This window comes from Aotus nancymaae, unplaced genomic scaffold (genome assembly GCF_030222135.1).
Source record: "Aotus nancymaae isolate 86718 unplaced genomic scaffold, 86718_ANA_hifiasm-v0.15.2.pri h1tg000046l, whole genome shotgun sequence".
Lineage (NCBI taxonomy): Eukaryota > Metazoa > Chordata > Mammalia > Primates > Aotidae > Aotus > Aotus nancymaae.
In genome coordinates this window covers 10657874-10667155 of record NW_026988460.1, presented here as the reverse complement: position 1 = coordinate 10667155, position 9282 = coordinate 10657874, and the positions used below count along the sequence as shown (strand labels likewise).

Sequence of the window (9282 nt, the reverse complement as noted above, 5' to 3'; positions counted from 1 at the left end):
AGTGATCCACTAGCCTCGGCCTTCCAAAGTACTGGGATACAGGTGTAAGCCATCATGGCCGGCCCTTGTTTTCTTAAGGAAACCGAGGGAAAACAAATTGCCAACAGTTGGCTGTATAAATCGGTCCAGAAAGCAAATATGTGTTTTAAGCATCATTCTCTGCCCAGGACCATGCCAAGCACTGTTAACAACAATAATATTTTTTAAAAATGGAAGAAATAAATTTATAATTCAATAAGAATTATTTGTTAAAATAAAATTATTTTGCTAAAATTCTTTGTAAAGACATTAAAGAAAGCCTAACAGCTAACTATATTAAATTTCATGAAAGAATTTTTAACACAGAAAAGGAGAAAGCAAATAATCTCCAAATTTTAAGATATTAAAAAAGTCAGGATTTTGACATTCTGTTTTTCTTACAATCTAATTATATTCATGGCTTGTTATAAGTGGTAGGCTATATTTCCCAGAGTTATGACTGGATTTGTGTACATAAACAATAATTCCATAAAACTCACAACTCTTGGCACATAAACTATAGTTCAACACACAAAGTCAAATTGTTAATTTGATGGTTATGAGGTTAAATAAATAAGTATAAAAAGACTTAACATGAGTGGTTTTCAACTTTTGATTTTCCTTAGAAGGTGAACATTTTTAAGAATAAAAATAATTGAACTTGATATAAAATAAGCTACTCTTTTTCCCAAGTAAAATGTTTTAAAGCGGTGCACATAAAATAAATGGTGATCCATTCTCAACTTTGTTTCCCCAAAGAATGAGCATTTCACAATGGAGGAAAGCCATATTTCACAAATTATTCATTGTGAACATCTCACCAAACATATATTTGTCATTTTTTTTTTCCACTGATCAGTGAAAACTTTATCATGGCCCTGCACTTGGGAACTACTGCAATACACTAGTGATTCTCAATAGGGTATAGAGATGGGTTAGAAACTCTGAGGGTCCTTTGAAGTTTGAAAAAGCATGCTCAATTTTAGTAATGTAAACTCCAGTTTAAAAAGCACAGAACAACTGGTAAAAACACAGGGGAAAAAAAGGGAAAGCATTGCAGAGTATGTGTGGGTTGTGAAGGGTTCTGAAACACTGTCTTATACCCAAAGAAGTCACACATTATGCACATTAGTATAAAATTATAGAGTTTTAAAAGAACTCTGAGATCTTGTAATCCCAACATATCACATATCGTTTTACAAATGAATAAATTGAGAAGTACATTTAAATAATTTCGTTCCAAAAACTGATGAAAGCAGAACTGAATTATTTAATCTCAGCCAAAAAGTACTGTGATAGTAAATTTTACGCGTCAACTCGACTGGGCCATTTGGTGCTGAGATATTTGGTTACATATTCTAGCTGTGAGATTACTACACGAATTGGTAGATGAAGTAAGGCAGATTGTGCTCCCCATTGCAGGTGGGCAACATCCAATCTGGTGAAGGCCTGAGTAGACAAGAAGGCTGAGTAAGAAACAATTATTCTTCTCTGCCTGATTGTCTTTGAGCTGGGTTATAAGTTTCATCCTGCCTTTGGATTTGGACTCAGACTGGAATTTGCATTATTGACCCTCCTGGTTCTTAGCCTTGAGCTTGGTCTCCAACTACACAATAGGCTCTCTTGCATCTGGACTTCTCAGTCTCATAATCACATGCATCAGTTCCTTATAATTTATCACTCTTTTTTTTCTCTTTCTCTCTCCACACACACACACATACACACACATATACACCCTATTGGCTCTGTTTCTCTCTAGAACCCTGACTAATGTAAGTATTGACCTCAACAGAGACATGGCTGTCTTGAACAAAATCTCTGCTGAATTCAACATGTAGTTCTATGGCACATGAAGTAATAATCGTACTCAGGTAGTTAATATGGTTTGACTGTGTTCCCACACAAATCTCATCTTGAATTATAGCTCTCATAATCCTAATCCCCACGTGTCATGGGAAGGAACTTGTGGGAGGTAATTGAATCATGGGGGTGGATGTTTTCTATGCTGCTCTCATGATAGTGAACAAGTCTCATGCTATCTGATGGTTTTATAAAGGACAGTTTCCCTGCACATTCGCTCTCTTGCCTGCTGCCATGTTTGATATGCCTTTGCTCCTCCTTCACATTCCACCATGATTATGAGGCCTTCCCAGCCATGTGGAATTGTGAGTCTATTAAAACTCTTTTTATTTATAAATTACCCAGTCTCAGGTATTTCTTCATAGCAGCATGAAAATGCACTAATACAAGAGTGTATACTCCAACTTGCATCTCAAGACTGGTAATACATAAAAGCAAAAAAATAGTAGGTTTACTTATGAGATATAGATTTCAGGTCATCCCTCACCATCTGCATTTGTTTTTAAGGATAGCAGTCATGCCCTCCTCACTCTCTGCTGTATTGATAGAAAAAGGACACTGAGCATAGAGGATTAGAGTATGAACAAAAGAGAGAAAATGAAGCTGAGTTTGAAGGCTACATGATCTAGGCAGTCCATAGCATTATAGTGTCACACTTCCACTGTGTTGAGTCTTCTAAACCTTATTTCTGATTCCCTCTCCAGCCATTTCCAGGTACAATCACATTGTCTCCCTTTTTTGTAGGAAGTATGGAAATGACATATCATGTTTATAACAGCAGTGTACTCAAGTCAATACAGGATGCCCTGGAAATTCTTCTCGAATGTCAGAGAAGTATATGCATCATGTAGAATGTTTCCCTGAAATGGGTTATTAGAACCACTATTGCTTTCATTTGTTAGTGCCATTTAGTATAGAGAGTAGGTATTAAGTTCATTGAAGTTGGTTTGGATTTTGACACAAACAAAGGTTGAAACTATTTTTATAGTATATTGGATACTTAAATGTAATAACTTATTTCATTTCAGATTTGATTCATAGTAACAGGTAACAGCAGCTTCATTTATTGATAACTTACAATGTTCCCTGCAGCATGCCAAATATTTTATGTACATCACACTCTATAGTTCTGATATTAGCGAAATGGAGATGTTAAAAGAAAGTTGTTCAAGTTTTCACTAAGAGGAGAGATTCAAATCACACCAAAGCCCATGCTGCTTAATATTAATGACCAAATATGGTCTGAAAAATTTAGTGAATTGATAAAAAGATAAATAATACGTTAGATATGTTAGACAGCAAATACAGACTTTTAATATTTTGGAAATCGTGAAATAAATAGCACCCTGCAAATATGTAAGAATTATTGATAAAAACTGACTTAACTTTTGAACGCACACACAAATGGCTGTGTATCTAATTCGCTTAATCAGTGGAAACAAAATCTCATAGTATATTTAACCCTCAATCTCTTCTTTGGGGAGGAGGACATAAATCTTGTCTCTCACCAAATTAAGGAAACCATTAAGACCGTATGCCAGGACTGGTATCTCTGGTTAATTCAGATGTATTTTGGCCAGGCAGCTGTGAACAGGGGTGTTCCAAATATTATTCGCTATTCCTTATTTGTTTTGCTCCACAAAAGCACAGTCAGATCATATGGCAATAAGGCTCATTAATTTGCATTGTGTGCTTGACACACTGTTTAGGCAAGGAGCAAGTTCTGAACTGTGAAAGCCATTGTCCATCTGCTGCTGACTACATGGGGTATTTTAAAGAGTTTTAAAATACTTCAGACATGAAAATGACAATATCCCATATTGAGGATTGTATGATTTGAGGGTTGTGAGAATAGTTCACATATTCTCAACACATTTAAGAGGTTGCAACATGTTAAGAAGATAAAACTCACTTGAGCATTTCTCACATTTAGCTCTATAGGACAACAAATCTGATTGGCTTGGAGCCAGGGAAGGATGACAGCAGGAACAGATCCCTCAAGGCTGTTTGGAGAGGAGAGGAGTGGTAGCACTGCATTGTATGGGCTGAGTCACTAACCTTACCTTCTCCCAGACTGCTTTCTCCAGACTGCTTTCTCCAATCCTAAGAAGTGAGGCCACTGACTGAAACAGGCTCACTCTACAGAAAGGTCAACCCGTAAAATCTTTCTAAACACTGGTTCATGTAGAATTATTTTCATAGCTGCAGAGAAAATTGGCAAAAAATAATATATTGACCAACGTGTAGGAAACCTGATCAAATAATTACGTTCCCAGATTGTTTTATTATAAAAATAAGGCCACATACATTGCAATCAATTTGTGATAATTACCTGAGATTTGTTCATGCAACAGTTCAAATGTTAAACTTTGCCATGAGCCATTGCTTACTATATATTTTAGGTGGGTACTCATTTCCCTTCATTTATTTTTCTTTGCTATAAAGTACTTTTTCTGCCATTATTGTGACTGAACCTTCTGAAAAGTGAGCTGAGAACATCATGTATGTTGAAATAATATTGAGTAAAAATATTTCTTGTTCCAACTTGATTCAGAGATAAAAGCACACCATGCTTTGGAATAGCTTATATTTTTAAATAATCCCAACTACAAATAAATAATTATACTTTATTTTGAAGTAGAGTGGAAATTTTAAATACTGAAGTAATTGCCTGGACCACATAAAAATGTATATGTGAGATATAAACTATGAGCCAATTTTGTATTCATCATCACCGGAGCATTATTTATACTCTCCATGTAAGTTGCTTAAAAGACACAGCAGTTACAACTCCCCAGATTAATGTGGCACCTATGAATGCATGTAATCATGTGCGAACTTTAAAAGTCAAAACTGTTTAAAATTGTTTTATTAATGTACCATAGATATTTACAAGATTTTAATAATATACATTTTTTTCTTTCCAAACAAGTCTGTATTAAGAATGTGTCTTGTGTCAGAGACTGGAGAGAATATTTACAGAATGTTTTGCTTTCAAAAAAACTCTCAAATATTTATGGTTTTATTCATCGGATAAGTGGCTGAATAGCAAAACAGCAAAAAATCACAAAGACAATTGACAGAAAATGTGTGCTAGGTTCTAAGACTTGAATTCCTCTGGAACTCAAACCTGCAAAATATAAAAATAAGACAAAAATTCTTGAGATAAAGTACTGCCTGCTAGATTAATTTTTCAAAACCCGAACTAACATTTCTCTTCTAGTAACATGCTTTATTACACTTGTCATAGTCACATTATATTTAATTTTAGCAAGTGCCTTACCCTTTCTTTGTTCTAGGATGCCTGCTTTAAGTATAAAAATGCAAAAGAAAAATCCCTAAATTGGCAAAGTCTGCCTAAAGGATTGGCCAACATTGGATGCTAATGACTTGCACTCAATCACAGCTTCAGGCAGATGAGTAAGTGATTCTTCTAATGCAAAAGTAATACATTATTATTGCATGCTAACCCTGACTGACTGATGTTGGTTGGCTTAGAAAATTGTATTGAGAAGGACTTGAAAGTTGTTCCTTATGAATGCCACACTTGATTGGTGATGTCTGCCATGAACATGGGAAAGAGTATATTTGCATGTGCTTCATATTTGCCATCCCTGCTGTAAGAGACCTGAAAGAATCTATGAAAAAACTTTCTGATTTTTGTGCCAATAGAATGAGTGATAGAATTATGCTCTACTGACACAAAGTTGTTTTTTTTTAATTTTCCTTTTATTTTTATTTTTTTGATTTTCAAGAGAGGAAACATAAAACCATTTAATATATAAGCATGTTACAATTTTGGCTCATCACCTTTTGCTCACAATTGAAACAACTTTTAAAAAATTGGCTCATCACCTTTTGCTCACAATTGAAAATGTATCTTATCACTAAACATTTAAACCATAACTGGAAGGTTTCATGGAGCTGAATTTCATGCTGCAGCTGTCTCTGTTAAAAATCTACTACAACAAGGGTGACTCAACTTACTTGACATTTTTGGAATCCTAATTTCCTCACTGCTGCTTCCATCCCCACCATCACTGACTGTTCTTATTTCAATTAAGTAGTCTTCTTCAAATGGTACTAGAAGCTCAGCTGATGTATTGTTTGTTTCCAAAATATGAGTCTTACTCTGTCTGTTTTGCCGGTACAGAATCTGAATAAAATGAAGTATCAAGTTAACATGGACATGCTGCTTCTCTAAGGTTCACACAACTGTTCTGGAACACTGTAAGACATAAGACACATCACTGTAAATGTTGTACTCCTCAGATGGAAACATCCAGGTGATGCCTTTCCTTTAAATTCAGTTGCTCCTGTTAAGAAAAAGAGTTTTGTTTTTTTGTTTTTTGGTTTTTGTTTGGCCAATCCCTCTGGAAGGGGAGTAGATTTCTCTCTATTAGTTAAATAGCTTGAGGCTATTATCAGTGGAGCTTGCTGTGAAAAGTCACTGTTTAGTTTGGACCCATTTCAAATGTTGAATATATGTCTGCCAAGAGATGATGCCCATTATCGTCGATGGAAATAATTTGCTCTGGGTATTTGACTACACTCTTGTTAGATGCCTTTTATGTTGTTAAAAGATCACATCATACTCTAGCCTAAGTTTTAAAAACTCTATTTAGATATATTCTTTGGTCTCATTCTCATCACATTTACTAATCTCATATGCCATCATCTTATGATGGCAAGGGGTGTCACTTGAAGAAAAAATGTTACATCCTATGGAATTTTATTTTTTGATGTTCCCTAATACACAACTGGACATCAGAATATAAAACCTCTTAAACAGAAAATTAGAAACCAAAAATGGCATTATCAAAATAATCTTGAAAAAGATTCCAGTGTTTCCATATGGATACAATTTGTTTTCTATATGGGTGTCACATGTCTCATTCCTTAGTAACTTGATTGGTATGATTAAAAGAAAAACTAAATACTCACCTTGTACCCCAAAACTTCAGACTCATTTTCCATGGTTTTTACATGCTCCCAGTTCAAACATAATTTAGAGTTGGTCAGCTTCCACGCAATGTTTGCTGGTGGTTGACTTGGAGCTTTAAAGAGACAATCAAAGATCCAAATGAATATTAATTAGCTCATGATCACTGTATGATTTGTCAACATGAAAAGAAAAAATTAGTCTTCCATGGTTTGCATAGAAGGAGCCAAAATGTTTTCAGTGTCATTTGAAATATATTAATTCTAATCACAGTAAGCAAATTTATTCACATCTGGTCATTTGGGAATGCCTTTGTGACAGACTTATGAATTAATAATGGCTTGCTGCATGCCCAGTATTAATTTATTAATCATTCTGTTGAGTTTGTTTACTTTATCATATATAAACAGACAGAGAGTCTCTTTATCTAGGGTTCCATTTGGCCATCAATCAATGAACATGTTTGGTAAATTCAAGTTGCAAACATTTTATATATCAACATAGAGATGTTCATTCTTAAAATTATTTTTTAACATTGTATTAGTTAAGTTTCTAATTGTATCAAAACCAACTCGAGATATTTTAAGCAAAATATTTGTAGTAAATTATCATGGATATTTCTTATAACTCATGACAGATTGCAGTAGAGTCTGAGGAGAGACAAAAAATGTCACAAAGCCAAGTTCTTCACTCTGCTTATCAAAGCAGGGTCTGCTGCATGCTCATCTTGCTAGAGAGCACCCCTTTGTCATTCTCACCATACATGGCAGAAATCATGACTGTTCATCACACCTGAAATTTGAAACCTTCTCTGTTCAGAGATAGTCAAGTTAGAATTCCCCCAAGAAAGCTGATGATTAACTTCATTTGGTCATATGTCTATCTTACCTTAATTAACTTGTCTGGACAATGTGAAAGACTCATGCCATTTAAAATAAATGGAGCTTTTGGGAACCCAGAAAAGGGAAAACTCATCACAAAGTCATTGATCATCCCAAAGGGTATCAACTTCAAATCTAAACTGTGACTTTCAGTTTTCTGGAATTAATGTTGTCTAGGTGAGAGTTGGTGGAAGATAAGAAATGAAATATTTAGAATCAGGTCTCTGAAGTAATGGATGTAGTCCAACTAGAGAATTTTACATACTAGAATCCAGGTTGGGAAGTCACTTATCCAAAAGCATGCAGCTAATGAATCTTTGTCTGTTGCTTTCCTGTGTAGTGTTTCTCCAGAAAAACTTGCCGCTTTTGAAAGATTTGAGCCCACATGACTATTTTTGAGATTTAAGAAACTGGAGAGATTTAAAATAATTCATCTGGAAAGCAGAAGCAAAGATAAAACTGCCCAACAAGATGTATTTGGCATCTTTTTTGAATTTATGAGGCTGAATGAGCATAATATTTAATTCATTATAACACTGATAGAAATGGAAACTATTTCTTCAGAGTTTTGACTCGACTGCTGTTTAATTTCCTACATGTCACTGGAAGGGTCACATATTGCTGAATCCAGGTGTCTCAATTATATTACCATGCATTCTCTCTCCACCCCAAATCCACTGGGATATCACTATTGTTTACTCAGCCACTTAGAGTACAGTTGGGATGTGTTAGAGAAATGTTTCCCTGTATGCTCACATGAGGCTCAGTTCATATTTCATTACATATTTATCACATTGGATTATATTTATTCTTGGTGATATATTTCTTTAAATTTCTTGAGGGCATGTGCCTTATTCAGCTCTCTATTACCAACCCCTAGCACAGTGCCTGGCATATAGGAGACATACAATTCATGTATGTTGAATAAATGACTGTACAATAAGATGGCTAAAGAAAACTGCTTAGGTTCCTGTGGTGATCTTCTCAGGCTGTACTGATTATACACTGGACTCTAGGCAGATTCATAGGTGACAAAATACAGCCAATCCATTCATTATGTTGTCCTGTGATCAAGGCCAATTGCCATGGTCAGACTCATAGCAATCCATACCTATTTATAAGATGGACAGGCCAATTGAATTGACCATGTCCTAGTACATTTCTTGACAATATAAACCCATAATTAAAGACCTGAAAGCTTTTAGCTTAGTAAGCATTCAATACTTTGCTCGTCAATGTACAATGTGCTTGTCAATTATAATGCTTATCAACATATTTATTTCTAAAGGTCTGAATGGCAACCATAATGACTGTGTAACTATCCTTCCTCAACTTATCCTCCAGTGACCTTTTTAATCTTTTTCTCATCTATAAAAGAGATAATATCAAAATTCTCACAGGATATTGCAATTGTAATATCTAGTATACTTTAGATACCTTTCTTTTTATCTTTCTTCTTTAAAACTCAGCACCAACATTACCATCATACAATCAATACAGAGAAAAATATAAATTCACCACTTCAGTGTCAATGGCAGTGTGGCTTCTGAATGTTTTACGTATTTCTGTATGTTTTGTTTG

General features: G+C 34.8%; 1 protein-coding gene across 2 annotated transcripts in view; it reads right to left on the bottom strand.

Moving 5' to 3' along the window:
* Positions 1-4485: 4485 nt before the first annotated feature.
* CNTN6 (contactin 6) overlaps positions 4486-9282 on the bottom strand; it is a 320026-nt gene continuing 315229 nt past the window's right edge. For both annotated transcript variants that reach the window (XM_012468488.2, XM_012468487.2), the window contains exons 21-23: positions 6823-6935; positions 5866-6034; positions 4486-5008 (exon numbers count right to left, since the gene is read on the bottom strand). In XM_012468488.2, coding sequence (XP_012323911.1) covers positions 4905-5008; positions 5866-6034; positions 6823-6935 — 386 coding nt within the window. In that variant the 3' untranslated portion in view covers positions 4486-4904. The remainder of the gene's footprint in view (positions 5009-5865; positions 6035-6822; positions 6936-9282) is intronic.